The 26,620-nt window shown below is 46.7% G+C and overlaps 1 protein-coding gene across 4 annotated transcripts; it reads left to right on the forward strand.

Annotated features, from left to right (window-relative positions):
• The first annotated feature begins 3,703 nt into the window (after nucleotides 1–3,703).
• On the forward strand, nucleotides 3,704–26,579 carry cep170bb (centrosomal protein 170Bb). 4 transcript variants are annotated; one of them, XM_085432756.1, is made up of 20 exons: nucleotides 3,704–4,774; nucleotides 7,060–7,197; nucleotides 7,337–7,426; nucleotides 7,731–7,809; nucleotides 7,960–8,018; nucleotides 8,246–8,363; nucleotides 11,200–11,301; nucleotides 11,424–11,936; nucleotides 12,216–13,294; nucleotides 13,736–13,912; nucleotides 14,102–14,219; nucleotides 14,508–16,232; nucleotides 17,546–17,789; nucleotides 17,887–18,043; nucleotides 18,272–18,313; nucleotides 19,393–19,530; nucleotides 20,553–20,641; nucleotides 21,029–21,122; nucleotides 21,214–21,265; nucleotides 23,527–26,579. In XM_085432756.1, the coding sequence occupies exons 2-20, from the start codon at nucleotides 7,093–7,095 to the stop codon at nucleotides 23,709–23,711; spliced, it is 5,166 nt and encodes a 1,721-aa protein (XP_085288882.1). In that variant the 5' UTR covers nucleotides 3,704–4,774; nucleotides 7,060–7,092; the 3' UTR covers nucleotides 23,712–26,579. The 4 variants fall into 4 exon arrangements, with proteins under 4 accessions (XP_085288882.1, XP_085288880.1, XP_085288879.1 ...); XM_085432754.1 differs by lacking the exon at nucleotides 19,393–19,530; XM_085432753.1 differs by lacking the exon at nucleotides 18,272–18,313.
• The last annotated feature ends 41 nt before the right edge of the window (nucleotides 26,580–26,620 follow it).

Below are 26,620 nucleotides of genomic sequence, written 5' to 3' on the forward strand. Positions count from 1 at the left end.
GGAACAAGGATGCATCTAAAAGCTGCAGGACGGTAGCTCTTGAGGACCGGGATTGGGCACCCCTGAGCTAGCTGGTATGCGCAGTCTCTTAGGATACGACCTGGGATGCCGTCTGGTCCTGCTGCTTTCCTGGTGTTCACTCTTTTGAAGGCTCTCCTTACTTCATGCTCGGAGATGACGAGCACGTTTCCGGTGCTGGCAGTATCTTCCTGTCTGCAGCCGTTAGCGCCGCTAACACTAGCATTGTTGGAGTCCTTAGCTGCAGCCTCGAAGCGAGCATAGAAAGTGTTCAGCTCGTCTGCCAAAGTCACGGCCGCGTTCGTCATACCGGTTGTTGGTGCTTTATAGTCCGTTATTGTCCTTAGTCCCCGCCACAGGCTCCTAGAGTCACTCTGTTGGAGTTGTGACTCTAGTTTCCTCCCGTAGCGCTACTTCGCCTCTTTCACCACCCTCCGCACGTTATATGACGGGGCTTTGTACGGGTCCATGTCCCCCGTCGTGAGTCCCGTGTTGTAGGCAGCGGTGCGGGATCTCAGAGCGTCGCGGATGGTTTTATCCACCCACGGCTTCTGGTTGGGAAACGTTGTGATAGTCTTTGTCTCCACGGTATCATCCGCTAGTTTCCTGATGAATCCCACAACCGCTTCCGTAAACACGTTGACATCATCATCGGAGCTGTTTCTGAACATGCCCCAGTCTGCGTCATCGAGTGCGTCCTGTAACGCGGCCACCAATTGATCCGTCCAGCGCGCGACCTTCCTCTGAACTGGAACTTCCTGTTTCAGCCTTTGTTTGTATTTTGGCATGAGGAAGATGGCGGCGTGATCAGATTTGCCAAACGGAGGGCGGGGTTGTGCCTTGTAGCCGTCCTTGACCGTAGTGTAGCAGTGGTCCAGTGTCCTTTCACCTCTGGTGGGGCAGGTGATGTGTTGATAAAAGTTCAGCGCTGCGCGTTTGAGGTTGGCGCTATTAAAGTCCCCCGTCACAATAAGCGCAGCGTCCCGGTGTTGTGTCTGGTGCTGTGTGAGTGCCTCATGCAGCTCGCATAAGGCGGTGACCGTGTCCGCTTGTGGTGGAATATAAACGGCACTTATAATGACCGATGTAAATTCCCAAGGTAGATAAAAAGGACGACACATGATGGACAGTAGTTCCAGATTTGGTGTGCAGGAGCGTGTGAGAGGAACAACGTTCGCACTGTTGCACCAGTTGTTGTTCACCATTAAACACACGCCGCCTCCCCTTGACTCCCCCGAGTCCCGTGTCCTGTCCATGCGGTGAACCGAGAAGAACTCGGCCGGCTGGATGGCGTGGTCCGGCACCGCTGGGTTCAGCCATGTCTCGGTGAAGCAGAGGAGACTTTTCTGTTCTTATTGTTGATTAAAGTTCGCTGAGACTTTTACTGTTAGAATAAATGTTGTTCTAGCTCTTTGATGAGTCCTGTTTTTTGTTTGTTTGTTTGTTTTTCTGTCCCGTTCGGTACTTTAGCAATCAGAATTGTCTGAGGGCCAGGAAAGATGCCCAATGGGTTTATTTCTTCAAGTGGGGAAAATGTGTCAATGTGATATTGGTCCACTTGATTGATCTTTATCATTATTATTATTATTTATTTATTTATTTTAAGTTATTAAAAATTGGACAGACAATTAGACAGAAAAGGGGGAAAGAAAAACAGAGGGAATCGGGGGACAGTAAGAGAAGACACTGAGAAAATCCATTGGGTCACCTGTTAACAGAAGAAAAAAGAAAACAAACAACAAGAGAACAACACAAAACAGAGGTCAAAGCAACAACCTATCTACGTGTAAGTAACAGTAAATACTAAATATTGAATGTTGAGCAGCACGCAAGATCAACAGCGCATGATATGCTTTAACCCTTTAGAGCCGATCGGAGCGGGAACGCTCTGTTATGCGTAACTATTTTTAAATCCCGGTAGCACTGCAACCACGTAAGCTAGCGCAAAAAATTTTTTTGCATATGAAACCGGAGGAGTTGTACTTACATATTGTGCCATCAGCTTGTCCTAGGTCACGGTTTCCTTCCACATAAAGCTTTGCAAAAACTGCATAAAAAGCGCTTGCAAGAACAAAAACATAATATTCCAGAAACACGCTTTGCCGGTCCGATCAGCTGTTCAAAACACTTCCTACGTTGGAATAGACGTCAGCGCGAACTTTTGCATTTCCGCCATTACCTGGCCGAAACCGGAAGTGACGTCATTTTCGCGGAAATGTAGTCTTTTTTGCGATCAGGGCCTCAGGGCCTATACTGCTCTTTTTAAAAGTTATCTTTGACTTTATGACTTTCTGTGTCGTTTCTGGGATGCTTAGGACTCATATTGCACTGCTGGAAATAGTTTATTTTGATGCATATGCTGCTTTTTTGCAAATTTGCAGTATAATATTTATTTTCGTTTTTCCTGCAGTGTATAAAAATTGGTGTATTTCAAAAATAAAACTATGAAGACACTCAAAATAAATTTCCTGTGGTGGGAAACTATTTTGTGCAACTTTTTTGTATTTACAGTTTTGAGGGATAAGCCTCTTAAATTTCTCTAACTACAAATATATGTTAAAAAATCAAAAACGATTTTCAATTTTTTTGTAGTTTATTGCACTTTTTTGCAATTTATGTAATTACTATGCACTTAATGAATACATATTATTAAAATCTGGGCTATAATGGTTGTATTGATGTATAGCAACTTGAAATGCTCCCAAAAATGGCTCCACAGCATGTAAAAATATAATATAAGCTCTGGCGGACTTGGTTCTATGGTAGGTCTTAAAGGGTTAAGGTAGCAGCCAAGGAAGATAGAGTTTGTGTCTGTGAGCACCCATGTGTACAACCCCCAGACCCAGGAGATGTTACCCTTTTCCCTGGGGTTGACGCAAGCAGCCTGCAGCCAAGTGTCCTGATGGTGTACAGAGAACAGGGGTTGTGAAGACCCCATACCTCACTCCGCTTGCTCATATCTCGTGTTGCTGCGTGCTCTAAGCGAGCATCTCCTGTGCTCACCTGACGGTCACCTGCACCAAGGAGCTGCTGTGATTGACGGAGCAGCAGCTCTACGAGAACCAACACGTTGTTGGACTTTCAGTTCCAGGTTTTGAGCCACAAAGTACTCATTGCCATATGCAGTAATCTGATTGGTCAAATCTGAGCCTGTTTAGAAAAAATAACTCCCAGATGCATCCACCCATGATGGATGTTTCTTTTTCAATCACTATGTGCTAAAAGACCTCCCTGCACTGAATCATACTTGTTATCAATCTCTGTCTCTCTTTCACAGCATGTCTTTTATACTGTCTTCCTTCTCTCACCCTAACCAGTCGCGGCAGATGGCCGCCCTCTCACTGAGCCTGGTTCTGCTGGAGGTTTCTTCCTGTTAAAAGGGAGTTTTTCCCTCCCACTGTCGCTAAAGTGCTTGCTCATAGGGGGTCATATGACTGCTGGGTTATTGTAAGGTCTACCTTCCAGTATAAAGCGCCTTGAGCTTGTATAAATAAAACTGAATCAGTGTACACCCCCCCCCAACATACACAGCGCAGGTAAGCAGCTGAGTCACACGTGAGGTAGACTCTTCATCTGCAGCTCACAGACGGTCACACGCAGAGCCATGAACCGGAGACGTGCACGTGCTTATTCACACGTTTACTTTTTTTTTATACAATAGATGTCGTCATCATCCTCATCCCCGTGTCAGCGTTGCGGTGACGTCACGCAAAATCGGCGCTTCCCGTACTGAAGTGACGGCGCTCCAAATCATGTGACCTCTGCCCGGCGCAAGCTGAGCTGATCGATCAGAAGAATCTGTGCTGATTACCGATGAGCGGGTCTTCCGAAAACCCTCATACTGCCGAGCTCGCAACCGGAAACCGACCCGCCCTCACAATAAGAGTAGGCCGAGGGCAGCCGTTCCGTCACGGTCACACCTGCAGTTAGGTGTGCTGTGACGAAGTTACTCGCGTGGTCACACTTTTTACTCGTACATGAGTTATCCTCCATCATCGCTCCTCAGCAGACCAACGCTGAGGGGGCCGTGCTTTTCCGCGATCAAGTCTTACAGTATGTAAAACGGACTCTGAGCTGCTCTCCGGTTTAAGTCTTGCTGGATCATGCAGGCCACTTACACAGCCATTCGACTCAGTCGTGTGAGGTGTGCACCGCTGGATTGGCTCAGCACACACCATCCCTATCGGTACAATCTGCAGAATCCTGCCTACCACGTGACTTTAGCCAGCAGGTGAACCACTGTTTCATTTTAATCAATGGCTAGTTTTGTGTGAACAAAAACAACATGAAAATTCAGTCTGACTCACCGAAATTACAACATAGTGCCTCTGAGTCTAACTACTGACCACTGCCAAGCCAAATGTATGATAACAGAGCTCCACAGCGCCCTCTGCTGTGGCAGTACCAGGTAATTTGACAGCCAGCCCCGGTGTGCCTGCCTCAGACTCGGTCGGTGCTGCAGTGGACTGTAATATTCTATTTTTTCTAATAAAACCTGTTCGAACCTCACTGGGCATGTTATCAGGTGCGGGCTTTTATTGTGAAGGTCTCGGCAGCTCTTCCGGTGCGGTGGTCGCTGTCGCGGTGCGTGTTGACGCAGCGGGTGCGTCAGGAGGAGATGTTGTAGAGCATCATCGGAGCCGAGCCGCCCCAGTCCGTGTGAGTCCGGATAACGGGACCCGCTCATGCTCTTCCCGCCCCGCAGCACGCCAGCCCCAGATCCAAGAAGCGAAGAGCAGCGGGGAAGAGCCCGGAGGTAAGAGAGGGGGAGGGCAGGGCGTGGAGGAGGAGAGCCTGTCTGTCATCTGTCTGTAACTCCCCCACCCTTCACACACACACATCCGTCGGTCTGTCGGAACCGGACAGGAGGAGCAGCTCCGGGCAGCAGCCGCCGAGAGGCGCTGAGGCTTGGAGAGCTGCTGCTGAAGAGCCGCTCCTCTCCTCCAGCATCAGCTCAGTGTCTGTGGTTGTCTGTGTGTATGTGCATCTGAGTGTGTGTTGTGCACACTTGTCCACATCATGAGCAGTTTTCTTCACTGGTTCTATGCCGTGATGAAAAACAGGAAGATCCCCCCTCCCTTCTCCAGACTTTTTACCTATGGAGTGAGCTGTCCAATCACCTCTGACCTCCTGAGAAGGGCAGAGCTTCACAGAGTGAGCTCCAGAGTGGATGTGAAGTCTCAGTGACTGATGGAGGAGCTGATCTACTCCATGTGTGCCCGTGTGTCAGCCTCTGATTGGACAGAGCGTCTGTGGCACTGCTGTCTGTGCTGCAGAGGAGCTTCATCTATCCTTCAGCTGTGTCTGCAAGAGCTCCTGCATACAAAACCCAGTGCTCAAACTCCAAACTCTCACTTCATCTGTTCGTGTGGTTCACACAAAAGTATTGACAGTACTGATGATACTGCAGTATATGTGCAGAAAAACACTAAAGCAGTGAAGTTTTAATGTCAGTGACTCTCACCTGTGCGAGTGTGTGTGTGAGATCATGTGGTCATTTGACAGTTGGGTATTTCGTGTTAGAAATCGGAAATATCTTTAATCCGTTCCCAGGAAACAGAATCATCTCTGAGCCGTTATTTCAAATTAGAAGTTTTATAAAGCGCTCGTGTTTTATTTTCTGCTGGTCAGTGATTTAGTTCAACTTTTAACTCTAAAGATGAAATGAACAGTTGATTTGCTCATTCTGTGTTTTTAATAAATATCGCATATTTGCCTGCATGACCCCATTTCTGTGCCGAACCTCTGTAATCAGAGCACTGTGAATAAAAATGTCTGTAGGAGTTCATTCAGTGCTTAATTGAAAGTTGAAGGTGTTTGAACCTCAGACTCAGGCTGGTGTGGACAACCTGCAGGTCCTTTTGGACCTGACTACACACCTGCAGGTGCCTCAGCTGTCAGGATTCAAACACACACAAATCAGTAAGAGCAGGATCGTCTGAAATTACTCATTTTGTCTGATTAAATATTTAAAATCTGTCACGATGGCACAACAGGCCTGCACAAACCCACCTGTATCACCTGTAGGGATGGGACCGGTATCGGTTCTGACATAAACGGTAGTAACCAGACCGAAAAGCAGCGCACATTTCGGTGCTTTTTTTTCCTGAGCTGTGATACACTTTAGATTCTAGCCAATCATTTTACGTTTCCGAGGACAGTAGGCGGGGCCAGGTACGTACGTTCTTTTAGAGCAGAGCTACAGATTAAAAATGACCAAGGCAAAGCGGTCAAAAGTCTGGCTGTACTTCACAGCAAAATATGCAAACTCAGCAGCCTGCAACAAGTGCTTTAAGCTGATACTGTCAGAGGTAACACCTCAAATCTGATGAAACACCTGGCGACGCATAGCGTTTTTTTAAAAAGCCGAGAAATGCGCCGTATTTGATAGCTTGCTGTGAGACCTCACACCGAGCACATCTACTGCGGGTGGGTTGCCTGTTATCAGACCCGGAGTTAGCAACATCCCCCAAAAACACGAAGAGGAGAGTCCTGGCCCCTAGCCCTGCCAGTGTAGCAGAAATGATGACGGATGATGATGGCAGCAGCAGCCGTTCTTCCCTGCGTGAGTAGCTTAATGTTGTTCGTGTGTAATTTACGCTGAGTAGGCTAACAGCGTTATCAAATTAATGCATGTAAGGTGAACTGGCAAACATCATCATAGCTACATGCGGCTGTCTTCTTGTTTGATGGCAGATACTCCCTTCACCCTGGCCAAAAAGGCTAAAATGACCAAAGAAAAAGTGGAAAACCGTTAAACATGAGAGGTTTTTGGACAAAGTTTGTGTTTTTTCCATTGATTAAGCACTGCTTCCAGCCAAGAGTGATGCCATAAAAAAGGCTAACATTGTTATCTTTTTACAAAAAAACAGCTGAACATGAGAGGTTTTTGGACCAATTTTGTGTTCTCCATTCTTTAAGCACCGGTTCGAGCACAGTGTAAGCACCGGCACCATTTCAAAAGTACCAGTTTGGCACCGGTATCGGATAAAACCTAAACGATACCATCCCTAATCACCTGCCTCTGTCTTCATTTCCCAGGATGCTCTGGGGTTTCTCAGCAGGCCTGTGAAGATGAGTGTGACATCATGGTTCCTGGTAAGCAGTTCGGGGACTCGACACCGCCTCCCCCGAGAGATGATTTTTGTGGGCCGAGAGGACTGCGAGCTGATGCTTCAGGTGAGGCTGACCTGTGCAGGTGTTCGGGTTAGTAGAAATTGCCTCCCTCTAGGTTGGTCTGAAAAAGGAAGTTGTAATGGTGTCTTGTTTGAGTCGCAGTGAAAGTAAGCAAAAAGAGTTGTATGTGTGTGTGTCTCAGTCTCGCAGTGTGGACAAACAACACGCTGTCATCAACTACAACCCGACCACTGATGAACACCTGGTGAAGGACCTGGGCAGCCTCAATGGGGTGAGCCATACACAACATATCAGTACATTATCATAGGTATCCACCAATCAGCAGCAAACACAGGTGGGGGGTGGTGATGCCTAAAGTCACAGGTTACAGTACAAAGATTTTTTTTTTTATTAACTTAAAAAAAATTAATTCCACTTTCATTTAAACAGGCAAGAACTGTAAAATCACAAAAGAGTGAAAACCTTCAGAGTGGACTTCAACATCATAATCAGAAAGTTTCACCTGGACGTTTGTTTGTTTGTTTGTTTGTTTGTTTGTTTGTTTGTTTGTTTGTTTGTTTGTTTGTTTCCTGCAGACATTTGTAAACGACCTTCGGATTCCTGATCAGACCTACATCACCCTCAAACTGTCCGACATCATCCGCTTCGGATACGATATCCTTCAGACGCACACACGCACTGTTTGTGTGCGTGTCTGTGTGCGTGTGTGTGTTTCTGTGCGTGTGTGTGTGTGTGTGTGTGTGTGTGTGTGTGTGTGTGTGTGTGTGTGTGATAATTTTAATATTTTTCTGAGCTGTTGTTCACATTCTCACGTCTACGTTCTGGAGAAAAGTCAACACAAAGTCCCAGAGGAGGCCCTAAAGGTTGGTGTTTGTGGGTGTGTGTTTTCTATTGTACAAATTACTGCATAGAGGGTGTTATTTAATTTCCTTGTTTAACTGCATTTAGTTTGCATTTCCAAAACTACTCAGAGCGTCATGAATTTCTCATGACTACACACAGCATGTACAGTACTGTGAGTAAATGCAGTACCGTGAGTACATGCAATTTGCAGTACCTTGAGTACGTTTGCCTCGTTCTTCTGTTTCAGCATGAGAAGTACAGCAGTCAGCTGCAGATGAGCCTAAAGCCTTCAGAGGGGAAGAAGAGCGACGTGGACGAGCGGGCGAGAGGCGAGAAAGCGCAGAGTACCAAGAGCCTCACACAGGGTAACAATAATACAGCAACAGTACTGGCAGTAAATATACTGTGTATCAAATGTACTCCTAACAATAGGGCTTTGGAGTTGACGTCACGCCGCAATGCATTATGGGAGCGCAGCGCCATTTTCGGGGTCTACGAATCAAACCAAACACACTGTGTTGGAACGACGACTACAAGAAAGATGCTTAAAAGCAGCTCAAAAGAGAATGAACTGTATAGAGACCGATTTCATTCAGAGGCGAAGCAGCGGTACTTGCAGAAAATAGCGTGCATTGGAAATGTGGACCAGTATGAAATAGGGCCGTGGAGTAGAAACCCTGAAGACCAACCGCTACTGACGTAGCCTGACATATTTTCGTACCTTATCTGTGGAATCAGCGCGTACAAGTCGTCATTCAAGCAAAGGTAAGTCAGCTCGAGTACTGCGAGTGAAATGCGTTTGATTTCCTTGCAAAGATTCAGATTAGTGCAGCATAAATTCATTCATGAGGGGAAATTACAGTGAGAACATGTGGAGGCTGTTAGGTGGATAACATAGCGAGTTCAGTGCATTGATGAGACATTCTCCTGAAGGATTGTTATTCTTTATGGTTAAAGAAATTGCACTAATTTATTCATATTTATTATAAATAATCCTAATTAAACATCTTGCTTCCATGTTTGTATCTTGTGTCACTAAAAATACAATTTATTTTAATTTTATATATTGATCAATGACCTGCAGAATCTCCTTATCATATTAAGGGATTCATAATTGTCACTTTATGCTTTTTCCATCTCTAAAGTGATGACATCCTTGCATTACCGGTACATACTTTAGGTTCATTTTCTGCAGGCAGATTTACACTATAACATGCAGCGTTCTATAGATGGACACATAAAGAAATGAAAAATTACATCTATGTGCTAACTTTCTAAACACTTTGTTACATTTATGATAAAGTAGATAAAACACATTTACGTCGGCCTTGGCTCATAGTTCTTGTCTTTAAATGAACTTTGTCTGTGTGTGTTTCAGGTCCTGCACTCTCAAAGACTGAATGAACCAGCATTGCAGCCATGGGTCACCGTGAGCATCACAGGGAAGGTTGAAGCCGCCCACTGCAGCTGTAAGGCCGGAGTCGCAGAGACCTGCAGCCATGTCGCTGCTCTTCTGTTTAATGTAGAAGCAACAGTGTTGATCCGTGGCACAAGGACTGTTACAGATGAACCTGCATACTGGGTTTTGCTGGGTAATATGACCAAGATACAGCCAGAGGTTGGCCATAAGATAGACTTCTCCTCTTCAGCTGCCCAAAAAAAGGCTCTTGATCAAAACCTAAACAGACCATCTGTAGTGACAGGTAAAAGGAGCCGTCCTCAAAACAGAAAAATCCCAGCTGCTACTTTGGAGGAGTTGTCACTGCTATTGGATACTTTGCTGGAACACAGTAAAGCTGTGGGTTGTGGGAATGACCCATAATGTTTTATCTAGGGGTCTACATTTATGCCTGTAGTGCACTGCCGTGTAAATAATTTGCATTTACTGAATATATACTGACTGAGTACCACTGTTCAAAAGTTGAATAAAGAAACAAACTAATTTTTGCCTCTTTTTTTTTTTTTTTTTTATTGAAACCACCTTATAGAACATCACATCAGTTACAATGTAGAATCCATGTCATTTATAGTTTACAAATGACAAAATGTTTACACAAAATCATGAGTGTTTACATGACATCACCCACTACTAACATTACTTTATTTACTGTATCTTTTGAAAAAATACAGCAATTTTAACAGCACAAGACTTAAGAATATTTAACAGGAGCAGGTTTCATTCTTCCCTGGTTTTATTATCACACTATTCACCAAAACGCAGCAAACCTTCACCATCTTATCCAGAAGGGTCAACTCTTCACCCTCACATGGAAGAAGTAATCTGATTGGCATGGTGGTATGTTTGCAGCAGGTCCCTTGTGTAGTGCTGGAACCCAGTCACGATGTTTCATCCATTTCATAGGCTGGTTTGCTGCAATAATGCCAAATAATTAGCATCTCTATAAATAGAAGGTAGTTCTGCAAAATCACTCAGTAGGATGTTTGTTCTAATTTGCTATGAGCTCAGAGCGCATAGAAAATAATACTAATAGGCTATAAAGAGTGATATGAACATATTTAGAACTTACCGGAATGAAAATGTCTGGAGCACCAACAGATATTTGGAGATGGAAGAGAGCTGCACGTCAGCTCGTCTCACAGCTGCTATCCAGGCTAGACGCCTTCGTTTGGTAACATCAATACACGAGCTGCTCATGTTGCTTCCAGGTTGGGAAAGAATGAAAAGATAAACCATTTTCAACCTTATTCTCTTACCGGTCGTGTGATCGAACATTGCAGCCGACCACACAGCAAATATGAACCATGGCTGTTGTGTGAGACTTCGCTCCCTTTTCACTTGCGCTAGACCCCCAAAATGGCGGATCGGGCCAAAATCCTTTCCACGCCCACCCCCCGTGACATCACGGTCCAAAGCCCTATACTGGGCGTAATACAAGCAATAACACAAAATTTTGACATCACACAGGGTCAAAAATATACTGCACTGTACAAAACATAATGTAATACAAAACCCTGCACCAGAAAGCCTGGTGCAGGGTTAAAAAGTACTGGATCAGGAGTCTGTCCGCTGTGTGTTCCTGTACGCAGATGATGTGTCGCTGTTTGTTCTGATGTATTTTTTACTATAAATCTGCTCGTTCAGGAAAATGTTTCAGTAACAAACCAGAAAGTCGTTTGTTCACGCTCCTCGGGACACTTTGATTGGTCGTCAGTTTCACCTATTACACGTTTCTGTGACAGAGGCGCCGGTGTGTCGGCCCACTCCTTTGTATGGCCAGCCTTCCTGGTGGGGAGAGGAGGATTATGGGAGTAAAGTCCAAACCAGCGATGAGCCACATTCAGGTACGCACACCTTAATAAAGTGGAGGAGTGCAGTAAACTGGTGCTGTATAAATAAAGCTAAATTGAGCTGATGGTGCATTATTGATGATGTTGGTGAGATGTCGTCTCTTTGCCTCTGTCAGATGTTCAGAAAGACGCTCCCTCTGCAGATCCAGAATTTTCTGCATCGCTGTCAGACTGTCAGCCAAAGTCCGCCTTCCCTTCGTACCACCGTGAGCCGAGCTACTTTGAGATCCCCACCAAGGACTTCCAGCACCCTAAGTCCTCAGGCGCGGAGCTCCATGAGATCCCCACCAAGGATACTGACACGCCCCCGGCCCCACTCTCGCCTCCCACTCCGACTCCGCCTGTCGTTCAGAGCCATGCCTCCTTTACCATTGAGTTTGATGATTGCATGCCTGGGAAGATCAAGATTAAAGACCACATCACCAAGTTCTCCACTCGCCAGAGGAAGCTGCAGGCTACACCCACCAAGACAGCCATCATGGCCACACCTGCAGAGGTGATGTCAGCAGAGAGCAAGGTGGCTGACTGGCTGGTCCACAGTGATGTAAGCATGATGAAGAGACGCCCACCGTCTGAAGACGTTTACAGCACCAAGAGTGACCTCGCCATGAATATCAAGACCCTGAAAGGTCAGAGTTGCACCTGTGTTCCGGACCATACCTGTGTTTGTCATTCACAGGTAATCGGGGATTATGCTTTCTGCTGGTGATAAAACCTGTCCAGCACTTCATTGTTAACAATTTATTGACACACGGTCCCTGAATCTTCTGATATTTCTCTGATTTTACTGACCCCACTAAACTTGTGTCTTTGTTTGAGGCTATCAAAGCTTCAGTCATACACTTGTGACCATTGAGCTTCAAAGTTCAAAAGCTAGTACTCACTGACATCTTTATTCCTGTCTTTAGGTCACCATCATGAGGATGGGACCCAGAGTGACTCAGAGGACCCAGTTCTCAAAGGAAGGAGTAAATCCCACCACTCGGTCCGCACTGAGCACTCTATGCAATCAGAGCTGTCCCAGGCGTCGCAGCAGGTCATCCAATCAGGCCAGTCCATCCATAGTCAGCTACACCAACCACTGCAGCATGCTCCACCCAGACCGGCCTCTGCCTCACCCGTGGCCCCTGAGAGACCCCTGTCCCAGAGTCCTCCTAAAGCTCTGTCACCCACCGAATTTCCCAAACAGGCGCCCCCCGAGCACCTCACTCAGCAAGCTTTCATCATTGAGTTCTTTGATGACAACCCACGCAAGAAGCGCTCTCAGTCCTTCACCCACAACCCCGCCCATGCTGACTCGTACTCCACACTCAGAGCCAAGTTGGAGCGGCGGAAAGGCGGCGAGAGGCCAGCATCTGTGCACGGCCACATCCCTCCCACACAGCAGGTGACGGTTCCTCTGAAGAGTCAGAGCCATGGTGGCCCTCAGAGGTCAAGCTCTCTGAAGAGAGAAAAGACTGAGGGGGAGGCGGCTTCGTCGGCTTCCTCGTCTCGCTCCTCATCGGGCATCATCATCCGACCTTTCGGCAGCGTTGGGAAGAAGTCAAAGCTTGCCCAGGAGTTTGCTGCTGAATTCCTGAAGGATTCGGGTCGTAATGACTCCTCCCCAACCAGGGATAAGACAACTCCTCCACCAATGTCTGCACCTCCTGTGATGATATCGCCTCATCATACAAGGATCCTCTCCACACAAGAACCTCCAGCTCCATCTTCTGTCTCCTACCCTGCCTCCCCATTACAGCCTCCAGCAATCTCAAAGACCCCAGTCCCAGTCAACATTCCAGGCCCAGCTGCCGCTCCGGTACATCCGTCTGGACCTCCCTTCTCCACCATGCCGCCCATGGCCGTCAGTGGAGGAGATGTCAAAGGTACCCAGAGGATGGCCCGGAACGAGGAAGACGACAGCTTGAGCGATGCTGGGACCTACACCATTGAGACGGAGTCGCAGGACAAAGAGGTGGAAGAGGCTCGTAACATGATCGATCAGGTGAAGTCCCAGTGAAAACACAGTAAGAATAAGATCTTTGTGATAGTGGTGGGGTGAGGCAGCATTCATTGTTCCTGCTGCTCGTGAAAGGGTGTCTTTAAGTGGTGGTGAGTGCAGGAAAACTGCAGCACAGCACACGTGCTGTGCCGTATGATTCTTTAGCAGGGATGTGGACTTTGATAAAATAACACATCTTATGTAATGTTGTATTCAAACCCTTGTGTCATTGCTGATTATCTCAGTTTTGTTGTCTCGTCTTCACCGAATCTTCCAGATAGAAAAATGTTTATGAAATTAGAAATGATCCTAGGGTATCTTGAAGTATTCTGATGTTGCCTATCTAAACAGTATCTCTTAGTGATGCACTGACCCTCGTATCCTTCCTATTTCTTCCTGTTTGTTTTTTCTGCCCGTCCTCATGCATGTCCTGTGCTCTGACAGGTGTTTGGTGTCCTCGATTCTCCAGAGTACAGTGGTGTGAACACTGGTGTGTATAGACCTGTGATAAATGATGGAAAGGATGAGCATGCTAACCTGCCTACTGATGGTAGCACTGTGGACTCACTGCATGGCTTTATCCCATCTTCTATCAGCGGCCCTTCAACAGGCCCCATACAGGTAAAAAAAAAAAAGTGAAAATTTTGAAGTACAACCTGGAGAAACACCTTTGTAGCACACTGTTATCCCAGTGCCTGCACAACCATGTTGTTATTCCCTATTTCTTCTTGTGATATGAATGTAAATGTTGACGTTTGTTTCCACTGATCTTCCTGAAAATGGTGTTGGTCATCATATTTTGTTCTGCAGGTTCCAGCTGCTCATGCTGCATGTCTGGAAGGCCCTAAGTGGGTTTCACGTTGGGCCAGTCTAGCAGACAGCTACGCCGAACCTGGTTCCACTCCACCTCAAGTAGAATGTCTGGAAGGTGAGGTTTGTTAAAAATACCTTAAACATGTTTAAAGAGCACAGAGCCGCTGTTATCTCAGCTTTATGTTTATGGACCTCCAAATGTGATTCCGTTTGTCTACTTGGAGTCTTGAATTTATCAGTAATTTGCAGTTTTGTAAGTGAACAATAAATGTATCTATACACAGTTCAGAGCAATGGACCCATGGTCTTATTTTTACTCCGCTTATTGTTTTAAAACTAAAGTAGTTACGCAACATTAAAGCAACTCATATAAAATGCTGACGTGACTAAACTTGTGTTGCAGATTCACGTCTCATGAGCCCTTCGATGGGAAACTACAGCTACGACAACTCTGAGTCAGAGTCCAGCCACAGCTCCAGGACAAGAAGGCTGCTGCCCCAAGTGCCTCCAGAAAAGCTAGACGGTGTCACCCCAAGCATCATGATTCGCCATGAATCTTACCAAAGCCAAGAACCTCTGGACAGAGCCTTTGGTCCCTCCCACTCAGTTGACTCCACCCAGCGCCTGTCCGTTCAGGATGATGTGGACCCAGACAGCCTGAGTGATGCCAGTCGCTCAGATGATGGACCTGTTCAAGAGAAGATGAGGACAAATCAGGTCAAGACTGCATTTGTATCTCCAGTGATCACTGGTCCTCAGCTTAGAGGTCAGGAGAAAGTGTCTCCATCCTCCAAATCCACCTGCTTCTACATTGGTTCAGAAGACCATCCCAGCAAACCTGAGCAAGCCCAGAGCCCAGTACAGTCTGAGAAGACAAGAGACCCCCCAGCAAAAACTCCCCCTACCACTGTCCTGATCCGACATCTGAGTGGATACGAACCCAAGAGGACGGGAGTCAAACCCAACAGCTCTGCTCCAAACCTCCAAACACAGGACAAAGATTCAGTTCCAACCAAAGACAGTTGCACATCATCCTTCATCCGTCAGGAGAGTTTCACCAAAGACCAGCCCAGTGACACTGTCCAGATGAAGAAGCTTCCCCACATCTCCAGCCACCCATCCATCAGAGACATGGAGCAGAGGCAGGAGAACATCCAGGACACACAGTCCTTCCTTCAGGAAGGAACTCTATCCTCTCTGGATGCCAAGTTCCCCTCCTCTGGTTCAGGTCGCAGCTCAAAGAAGGAGGGTTCGTCCAGCCACATGGACGACTCCCTGTCTGGTGAGTCAGATGTTGACACGGCTAGCACGGTGAGTCAAGTGAGTAGCAAAAACACTCCAGTCAGCTCAACTTCTAAAAAGCACCCTCCCATCAGCAGCCTTCAAAAGGAGAGGTCCTCTTCTAGTCCATCCATCCAAGAGAAGGGACAGCAGCTCAGTGCCCGTGAGCGACTTTCTGAGAAACGCCGAAACCAGATCACTGCCAGTGCAGCAAATAAGGCAGAGGCAGCGAAGCGCTTCCAGATGCGCCGCAGTGCCGGGAATCGTGGCTCTCTGGATCTGTCTGAAGGCCAGCAGGGGTCTGGTCCGCAGTGGACCGAAACCCCATCATCTGATCACGAAACGTCCCGTCCATCCAGCCGCAGCAAAAAACTCATTGCCCCTCTTCAGAAAGAAGACAATGGGAAGATGCCCAGGACGGCGACCCAGCAGGTTCTGACACGCTCCAACAGCCTGTCAGCGCCACGGCCGACCCGAGCCTCAATGCTGCGGCGGGCACGTCTGGGTGAAGCTTCAGATAACGAAGGTGCTGAGACTGACCGAGGCTCTCAGAATTCTGACCATATTGCTGCAGCGCCCAAAGTGTCCACTGAGGGGAAGAAGCTGTCCAGGCTGGACATCTTAGCGATGCCCAGGAAGAGGACCGGCTCCTTCACCAACCCCAGCGATACCGAGGCATCCTCCACAGGACGGCCCACTTTCTCCAACCGGAACACAGAGGCTGTTGTCAGCACCAGGAAAACATCGGCGGGTGACAACCGGCAGGCAGCTAGCAGAGGAGGCGGAGCTCCAGCGAAGCAACCTCTGACACGTACCCGTTCGAGCGGAGCCAAGTACGCCGGCAGCGGTGAGTTATTCCTTAATGACCCTGAATGTGAGGGGTTCCTGATGTTTCAGTCAGTTGTTCCTCCTGAGTTGTTCTAGGATGAGAGACAGAGGTCGAGTCTGCCGTCACTCAGTCTAATCGCATTAATCATAGGTGTTTCAGTTGCTCCGTCGTCTCCAACAGGTGAGGACTGGTCAGTTTGAATTTTTTGGCCTTTTATTATGGAATGATAATCATGTCATGATAAATGCATGAGCCAAAAAATTATTCTGAGAAAATAATTTCATTTCACTGGTGCAATTAAATTCCTCATGTATAAATTCAACAACCTGTGTGTGTAAGTCTCAGAGCTCCGAGAAGCAATTGCTCATGCCAGCTTATCAAGGTACTAACCGCAAGTCCAATGTGTCCCAGGTGTAAGTGTTAGATAAAAAAGAAAAAGTCTGTGCAAACCTGAGTTTGTCAAAAGTTAGTGCGAGCAGCCTCAGCTGACTGGTGTGAAACAGCAAACAGACGATTCAGAGGAATCAGGACAATTGTGAGGAAATCGGGGAAACCTCCTCATCACGGTCTCACTTTTTGAGCTTCACAATGAGCTGAATTGTTTGAGTCGTATCATTGTCGCATCTTTACCTTTACAACATAAAGTGCTTCGAGGTCATGGAAATAAAATTGAATTCAATTGAATCATGGTAAAAAGCACTTAAACTCAAAACCCTCCATGAGGACAGACTCTCTGGTGGGATCTGCTGACCTTTGCTGTCATTTGAAATGTCGTCAGATTTCTGATGCTGCTGAGTCTGTTTGCATTACCGTGGAAACAGCATCAGCTCCCTTGTTATGAACAGGAATTAGGACACAAACCCAGATACCAGCTGCAGCCCAGAGCTTCGCCCTGCAGACACTTTAATCTGATGTCCTGTCACAGCCACAGCCATCCAAACATGCTTACTAACGCTCTGAGGCAAAACCTAACGCTGTGTAGAGTTAGACAGAAGCTCTGGATGGATGATGAACAGCGCCTTTGTGCAGCTGCTGTAGTGATTTGGCACAATATAAAATAGTATTGAAGTGAATTGAATAATTTCATTTTTTGGCCCTTGATCACAAAGAGCTGAGATGCGAGGGTCAGGGTGATCACTGATGAAGGCTCACAAGGATCAGATGTCAAACTTCACCTGAGATGTCAAACTTCACCTGAGAGTCTGAGGTTTCTGACTGAATGATGGCATAGCGGTGCTCTCTGGAAGTCATGGTTGGCTCTTATCTGAACCTCGTGTTAAACAGAATCTCGTAGTTGAGGTTTGCGGTTTCTCACGACCGGCTGTTCTCAGGTTCCCGTCGCAGACAGAAGGGCTCGGACTTCTCTTCTTCCTCTGATGAAGAATACGAGACGAGTGGCAGTATCTCCAGAGCCAAACGCTCCTCCCATCCTTCCACCTCTGACCAGACGCCACACAGCCACCGGACGCCCGCCACCAGGACCAAGTCTGTCTCCCTGGAAATGGAGGAGGATGAGGATCAGAACGACGTTGACCCGTACCAGAACTGGTCCACGCACAGCGCTGAGATTGCAAAGTAAAAGCACTGTCACATGTTGACACGTGTGCCACGGTAAGGTGATGTCACTCACGTCTCTATGGTGATTTATATGGTGTTTGCGTTTCCCCTGCAGGCTCAGTCAGGACCTGGCTAAAGACTTGGCCATCCTGGCGAAGGAAATCCACGATGTCGCTGGGGATGGGGACTCGCCGAGCTCCAGCATGGGCACCACCACGTCTCCCAGCTCGCTGCCCAACACGCCAGCCTCCACCATCTCCGCCAGGGAGGAGGTGGGCCACAAAAATCCCTCATAACACTCTCACTACACACAGGCCATAGAATGACTAGCAGGCAGGGTTAGCAGCAGGTGTTGTGTTGCAGTGTCTTCAGGTTTTGTTTATTAGCTCAGCAGAGGTCAGTGCAAACTCCAGTGTTCCCACTTCAGATGCTGGTCTGACTGGGAGGAAAAGCCTTCGTCATGCTTCGACTCATTGTTCATTTCTCTGTTCTGCTCGCAGACGCCATCCTGTCCATACTTATGGGGGGTCCGACCATCTCAGGTGTCTGACTCATCTCTCCTCGTGCCCTGTGATTGGTTCCCCTGCCATCACTAATCCTAACACTCCCTTCTCATTGGTGTTGTTTTATTTATGTTTTGAAAGATTATTGATAATAAACTGCTGAGGCGGTGCTGAACAAACCCGAGCTGGAACAAGTGAGGAGGTGTGTCAGAGCAAGGACTCGAAGCCCCGCCCCTCCGAGGGTCTGCTGAGAGCAAAGAGCTCTATCAAGAATATGACCTGAGGCCAGGTGACAGGTGGCTTCACTTGTGCTACTTCACACTCCCTACATGAGAATAAAAACGTTTCACAGCTCGGCACGCTTCTTTGGATTCTATGGTTTAACAGTGGCAACCAAACAGCCTGTAGGGCCCTAACTGCCACCTTTTGGCAGTTGTAACACATTACACCCTCCAGGTGCCAATAAAAACAAGATCAGAAGTCACGACCCCTGTAGTGGAAGCCTGTTCTCTTACTTTTCACAGCCAGCCACCACATTTAAGGCTTTATTGTGTTTTCTATCGGCTGTTTCACAGATTTGCCAGATACTCCAGCTGTGGTCCTCTGCGGAAAGGAGCTAATGACAAACCACAGAGTGTGAATCAGAGAACAAATTTCCACAGCGTATCATTGGGTGCTCTGTCTGACGCGCCCTCATAAACAGATGAAGTTCGTAACTGTCTCAAACAGAGTCCGTCCCCTCTCTCAGGTGACTGAATCAGATGTAAGAACCTGAACCTGCCCCAATGGTGTTGGTTCCTGCTCGGTGTTGTTTGGTGCTCACTCAGTGGTTTTGATGATAATCGGGTCCATCGGCCTCCACCGTGAATGAACTGGTGTTACTGGTTTTGGAACAGTTCGTGAAGCCGTGGCTGGTGCCCAGCAGGGTTCTCCCGCCCTCCTTCGCCTCCCCGTGGTCGTTACGCTCTGTCTCCCAGCAGCACTGAAATTCACTGCGCACGCTGTTGCCTCCACGATTGCAGCTGCATGTTGACTTGGTGCATGCGTTCACAGAGCACCGCCATCACCGTCTAGCTGGTTTCATCACCGGAGTCAGACTCCTTTTATTCTCTTTCCAGCTGGTCCAGCGTATCCCTGAGGCCAGTTTAAACTACCAGAAGGTTCCTCCAGGTTCTGCTGCTGTCTCGGACCTGGACGCAAATATGAATGAGCCAGAGACCAGTTCTAAGCAACGGCGTCCGTGGAACCGCGAAGAGGTCACTGTCTAATCCCTCTGAGGCTACGTTCACACTGCAGCTTGTAGCGCCACGGTCATGTTCATGTGTAATTAACAGAGCAGTTAACGCCAAGGTGTGTGTGCGTGCGTGTGTGTGTGTGTGTTTGTGTGTAACCCATCGCACTGACCATCGTCACACCCAGATTTAGCTTTGTTTTAGCTGGGACTAATAACCACTAAAATGACTGTAATATTTAGGTTTTGATTAGTGCTGTCAGTGTTAATCTTGTTAAAATGACGAGCTAGCATGTTAGCGCGGTTAGCTCGTTAATGCGTTAGCGCCGTCCAGACCCATACACAGGTCTATCTGCGTTAACTCGCTAACGGAGATTTGCTGCGTTAATGTGGTTATGGCCTTAACTTCATTTTAACAAGATTAAGGCTGAGAGCACTAGTTTTAATATTGTTGTCTGCTTACTTCCGGAGGAATTGGGACTGCGGTACACCGCAGCCTGAAACATGGATGTGCGTGCTGTGACACTTGCTTTAGTGACCATATTTGGATGGGACGGAGGTGCTCCAAGTGATCTGCTATCAGGTGTTATTTAGGAGAAATTATCAGCATTAATGTGTTTGTTTTAACACAGAGTCCATAAAGACTGACTCAGTGCTGCCTGTGCTGGACATCAGAGGAACTCCAGCTTCATTTCTCAGCCCTGGCAGGTGCGTCAGGCTGAGGACTAGCTGTGCTATATGCTCAGACAGTATCACCTAGAGGCTGCAGGGATCATTACAGCTCGCACCATGCAAGGGTCAGACTGAAGCGGGGCTCTAGACAAAGGCACTGTTATCCATTGTTTCAAGACTAGAACATCATGCAAAAGTAATGAAACCCTACATAGCTGCCGTGTGAACATAGCCAGTGTGATCGTTACCATGACTACAACTGCTGCAGTTAGTTTTGGTGTGCTGGGAAATCAGGATGTAACCTGCTGGAGCCACGTGACGGTACAACGCTGGCTTCATCTCCTGCCCTCTGCATGTCCCTCTGAACTCTTTCAGGTGATTCTGGACAACCTGATGCTGAATCCAGTGTCTCAGCTGTCTCAGGCCATCCGGGAGAACACAGAGCAGCTGGCCGAGAAAATGAAGTAAGGAAGCACTGACACCCCGAGGCTGTAGCAGCTCAAACCTGAGAAATGTTGGGGATGCTTAAAAGGATCCCTTTTCATCAATATCTTTTTAGTTTGTACAGAAATGACCACCTCCTCCCATTCAACACGTTTACCCAAACCATTCAGTCCAAGTGCAGCCTCTCTCTGGGGGAACAGCTAGTTTCCCCTCACAGTGAGACAAAGATTTAAACTTCAGACCACAGATGTAAAACGAGGATGATTTCTTTTGTTCCCTTCACTTGCTATCAGGCTTATTAGGTGTTCAGGTGTCAGGTCCGGTTCGGTATAGTAAGGGGCACTTTTGGGAGCTGTACGCTGTGGTTTCTGAATGCTGGCGCTGACTCGACAGTGTCTTCCTCTCAGAGTTTTGTTCCAGAACAAGGCTGAGGTCTGGGAGGAGATTGAGGCAAAGATCAATACTGAAAATGAAGTCCCCATCCTGAAGACCTCCAACAAGGTTCATCTCCATATTTATTGGCTGATTTAAACAGCACAAAAGCAACTTCATAGAACATCTGGAAACCTCAGTTTTCTGTTTCCTGTTGCAGGAAATTACCTCCATTTTGAAAGAGCTGAGGAGAGTTCAGAGGCAGCTTGAAGGTACGTTCAGGTTTGGATTTGTGTGTTTTGTCCAGTTTGAGTCTGTCAAATCCAAAAAAAATTCAGGGACAGGTTTTTGTTTTTTTTTTAACTTCTAGTGAAATCACAAGAAAAAGACAAAGAAGTTCCAGAACTGCCTAATAATTGAGCTGATGAACAGTGCTCAACAAATTTATTACACCACACAGTGTAAGATTTATGGCACAGCTGCCCTAATTAACAGTATTATTTATCATGTTTTATGTTTTTCTAATGGTTAATCCACCACTATGCTCATTTAACTCAAGTGATTTCAGTGCTAAAATATCATTACTGTGCCTGACTCAGCAGAACATATAGTAAAGCAAAATTATTGTTTTTTCTTTTTTAAATTAGGATACCAAATTGTAGAATTTATTTACAGAAAATCAGTTTTAGTTGTTGAATGTTGTGCTCGAACCATTCCTGTGTGTGTGAATTGAGTTTATCTACCTCATAACTATTAAACGGCTCTTGTCATTGTGGTTTTCAGTTGAATTGAACTTTTAACTGTGGTTCTTTTTAATGTTCTCTTTGTGTCCAGCACTTTCCAGAGAGTACAGTGCTCAGCATAAATGAGTACACCCCACTACATTTGTCAGAAAACCTTTAGTTTCCTTTCAACATTTTCTATGAGATACAAAATACTCCCACAAATGTGGACCATTGATTGCAAACCAGTTTTGTTTATTTACACACACACAAAAAAGTTATTTTCCTAAAAAGTTAATTCAAGCCCATGTCGCAAAAATGAGGACACCCCAATTATAGTCTTAGGAGAAAAGCCACACTAAAGACTACAAAATTTGAATTAACAGGCATTCAAGCACAGGTGAGTCTAATGATTCATTTAAGAGGTGTCCAGCAGACAGGTGACTATGAAAGGGATTCTTTATCAAAGAAAATCCCTTTCCATTTCATGATGTCAGCAATGGCTCCACATGGAAGAGAAATGTCACAAAATCTGAGAAAGGAAATCATTTCTTTACAAAAAAAAAAGGTGAGGGCTACAAGAAGATCAGAAAAGCTTTACATTTCAGCCAAAATACTGTAGCAAAAGTGATTCAAAAATTTAAGAAAGATTGAAGTGCAACCATTGTACAGAGACGTCCAGGCCATCCACGGAAGTTAACATCTCGACAGGAGCGTCTTCTGATGAGAAGGGTTGAAGAATATCGCCATGCAAGTTCACTTCAGTTAGCTAAAGCAGTAGAAAGCCAAACTGGAGTGACCGTTTCACGTGACACCATACAGCGCACGCTGCAGAGGAATGGCATGCGTGGGTATCGTCCACAAAGGAAGCCTCTCCTAAAGCCCATGCACAAAAAAGCACACCTAGAATTTTCTAGGGCCCATGCTGAAAAAGATGAAGACTACGGGGACTCTATAATCTGGAGTGATGAGACAAGGCGTTGTAAAAGTGAGGTTTCAAAGAGAAATGCATGGTGCCTACAGTGAAACATGGTGGTGGCAGTGTCCTTATGTGGGGCTGCATGAGTGCTGCTGGTGTTGGGGAGCTGCATGTCATTGATGGTATCATGAACTCAACAATGTACTGCTCTATACTGAAGGTGAAGATGCTGCCATCACTGCATGCACTTGGTCGTCGTGCACTTTTCCAACACAACAATAATCCAAAACACACATCTAAAGCTACTGTTGCATTTCTGAAGAAGAACAGGGTGAAGGTGATAGAATGGCCAAGTATGTCTCCTGATCTGAACCCAGTCAAACACTTGTGGGGTATTCTGAAGCGGCAAGTTGAGCATCACTCTCCGTCCAGCATTCAGGCTCTAAAAGAGGTTATTCTTGAAAACTGGAAAAAGATAGATGTTGCAATATGTCGCCATCTTGTTCATACCATGTCTAGAAGACTTGGTGCTGTCCTTGAAAATCACGGCGGTCATACAAAATACTAGATGTAGTAGTTTTTGTTGTGGGGTCTATTCATTTTTGCTTTAACCAATTTGAGTAAAACTGAAGATTTTGTGATCAAAGTTATATTATTAACCTTCTTTCCATGTTATGGAGTTAAACAAGTGTTCAATAAAACTCAGCCTTGTGAAAATTTGGGAAATTGTTCTTAGGTTCATTGAGCTACTGATTAAATTTGTACTTTTTAAAGGGGGTGTACTCATTTATGCTGAGCACTGTACATCTTATAAATCATCTCAGACTCTATCTGAAGTAGACTCATTGGCCCTGGTGTGTTATTTAATATTCTTGTAATGTTCTTGTTATAGTTATAAACACGATTGTGGAGCCTGATGGCGGTCTTCAGGCAGCAGCCGGCGCAGCATCCCTCAGTCAGACTCGACCATCCACAAGGGAGAAGAAACCCAGCACCAAACCTCGCGGAGCCCCCAACACCAACGAAAGCACCAAACGACCGCCTCGTGGACCCGATGGGGCCCACAACATGGCCTGAGCAGGCCACTGTAGCACCTCTGGAAAGTAACTGTGCATCCACCAGTCCCTGCCTCTGACTGTAACACCCAGATCCACAACTCAGTGCTGACTTCAGCTGTAAATGTGTGGTTGGAGGCTGGTGTGGGTTTGTGGCGGGCCTGTTTGAGGTCTGCCTCTAACTTATCATCCATTCGCAGCAAGAATGGATATTTACAAAGCTTCTGACAAATGCCGTGCATCAGTGGAATTTTTGGTCTGAATTTATTGGTTTCCAACCCAGAGTTTGGTTGACGTTGGTTTCCAACGTCAGAGCGATGTGATGAGGTGATGATCTCGGTGTCCCACAGGTCATAGTTGTGAACTTTCAAGGATGCAAATTTTAAGTGAAATGCTGCTGTGGACCAGAACCACATGCATCGTTTCTAGCAGACTCCTCTCACATGAATCCTTGCCTGTAAATACTGCAGCTGTGAACAGACCTCAAACACGCCCCTTCCCTGTCTACAGGGAGCAGCTCAGTCATGCTCCTTCCGGCTGTTACCGTGACGACCTGTCTCCGGTGTGTGTTTGTTAGGGTGGAAGAGCTGCGGCGTGTGGATGCACTGAAACTGTCCAGAACTAACTCTCATTCGTGGTCAGAGTATATCTGTAGAACTGCTTCCACTTTGCACAAGCTCAGCAAACGTAGTCAAAGCTCCATAATGAAGCAGCCGCTCGCGCCACCGTAGTACGTGGATGATGTACAAACATATACCGATAAACTTTGTGCTTTGATAATCTGTTGTTGCGTTGCATTTGAACAGATAGATTGTGTTGCTGTTTTTATGTCTGTATTTATGAAGAGAAAGCCGTAGCTTCCTGTGGGCTGTGCAGACAGGAAACGGAACCCTGAGCTCAGCTGTAGAAGAGAAAACTATGTAATGTTGTGTTTCCTGAATGTTTGGGTGCTCCGCTGCAATGACGCTCAGCCTCATTTTCTTTTGCCATCTTGCCGTAATTGTGCATTAGCTTTGAAGCTGTGTCAGGTTATGCTGAATGAACAGACTTGTGCTGGTCCCTGAACGCATCGCCTTTCTACCTAAATTGAAAGAAATGCGAGACCAGACTCAGCTCTGTTTGGCACACTGGTTTCTGATAGAAAGGCTCGCCCCTTAACATAGTTCAGGGTCATGTGAAACAAAGGAACGCTGAGGTGTTCTCCACAAGTTCTGCCTCACTTAATTATGACACCTCATGTGTTTCTGGTAATGAAATGAGCTGTAAGGCTGACACGCCAAGCTCTAATCGCAGACCGCAGATGTCTGTGGAAGCAAAGCTGCAGCTCTGATCAGAACAAGCCACTGTCCATTTGCCCCGTCCTGATCTGTGAGGGCTCAGAGAGTCCAGTTTGACAGCGTTATGTCATGAGCACAGGCTGTATTCCTGATGATGAAGTGTGGACTCATCAGCTGAGAAAAAACTCGACAATGAATTTTTTTCTTTTCGAAGCTGCTCTGTCAGAGAAGCTGCAGACTTGGTTCCAGAGTTCAGGACTGACACTCTCCAATTGATGAACAGCTCGTGTCCTTTATATCCTCGTTTCAGCTGACTCTGCTTGCTGAGTTCTGCTCATCTGTGAGCAGCATGAGCTGCTGGATCAGGCTCACCTGTGATACATCTGTGTGTTGTGGACTTGACTGTGTAACTCCATTCATCTGGAGTGTTTCTGATCTTTGAATTTCTTGTAAATTTCTTGTTCGGCTGCGTTAGAAAAGTTTATATGAAGAAAGTATTTAGAGTTTTACCTGTGAGAGCACTGCCTGCTCTCAGAGAGGCGGAGGATGGCGCGCGCGTGTGTGTGTGTGTGTGTGTGTGTGTGTGTGTGTGTGTGTGTGTGTGTGTGTGGGTTTTTTTGTTTAAGCATCTGTGTGGGTAGAAGCCGGTTGTTGAGCGCGCTCAGTGAAACCCTCTTGAGCGATTAGCCTAGCTTAGCACAAACCCTGGAAGCAGAGGGAAAGTGTTAGCATAGCTCCACAGGAGGAAGTTTGATGTGTGAAGACATCATCAGTGGGCGGGGCACACACGGCATGCCAGGAGCTCATTTGCGTTGAGAGGACAGCAGACCCAGCTGCGACTCTCAGGACCAGTGCAGGCGAGTGGCAGGCAGGTGATGTATTAGACGGGTCTGTGTGAGTCCAGGATTTATCCAGCCGCAGAGCTGTCCTGCACCTCTTCAGGAGGAATTTGCCTCAACACACCGTTAGTGGGTGTGGTCTGTAGAGAGGGTGACCAGTTTAAGCTAGGCTCACATCAGCTTGTGAACTGAGAGAGCTGAGAAAAAGAGGACTTCACTGAATCTGCTGGAATGTGCGTGTCTGAAGAAGCTGGACTTTTATTTTGTAAGGTGCATGTTTCCTGTAGCTTGCGGCAGGTGAGAGTTTGAGGCTGAGTCACCAAATGTGCACTTTTTCATTGCCGAACGCCTGTGAGGGCAGCTGGAGCTGAGCTTTGTTTGCTCGTGGTGTTTTGGCGCAGCCTTCCAGAATGTACCGATTCATCGCCGCCCACAGCAGACACCTGATTGGCCATTGCTGTGATGATGTAACTGCTGCTGCTACAGGTCATTTGGGCTACCTGCCTTTGTGTTTTACTTTTGTTACAGTGCATGCGGCTGAGAAGCAGCCAGGCTGTAGAAACGTGTGCTCACGTCTCATCGACCGTTTCACATGTCTGACGGTCCTGCGGCCGCCCACGGCCTTTATGTCCACATATCCGAAGCGTCACGCGTCATCATGACGGGATTTCTTTTATCATCATGTCATTTGTAATAAACTGATCTCATGCAGATGTTTCTCTGTGGTTTTTCGATGCTGTGAAAATTTAAATGAAAATAAAAACCAGAACCTTAGACGGCCTGTGCTCGATGTGTGGCTGAGGTCAAAGGTGATC

This window comes from Copadichromis virginalis, linkage group LG15, assembly GCF_057382275.1.
Source record: "Copadichromis virginalis isolate Kocher_CV1m ecotype Utaka linkage group LG15, C_Virginalis_male_GT1.1, whole genome shotgun sequence".
Lineage (NCBI taxonomy): Eukaryota > Metazoa > Chordata > Actinopteri > Cichliformes > Cichlidae > Copadichromis > Copadichromis virginalis.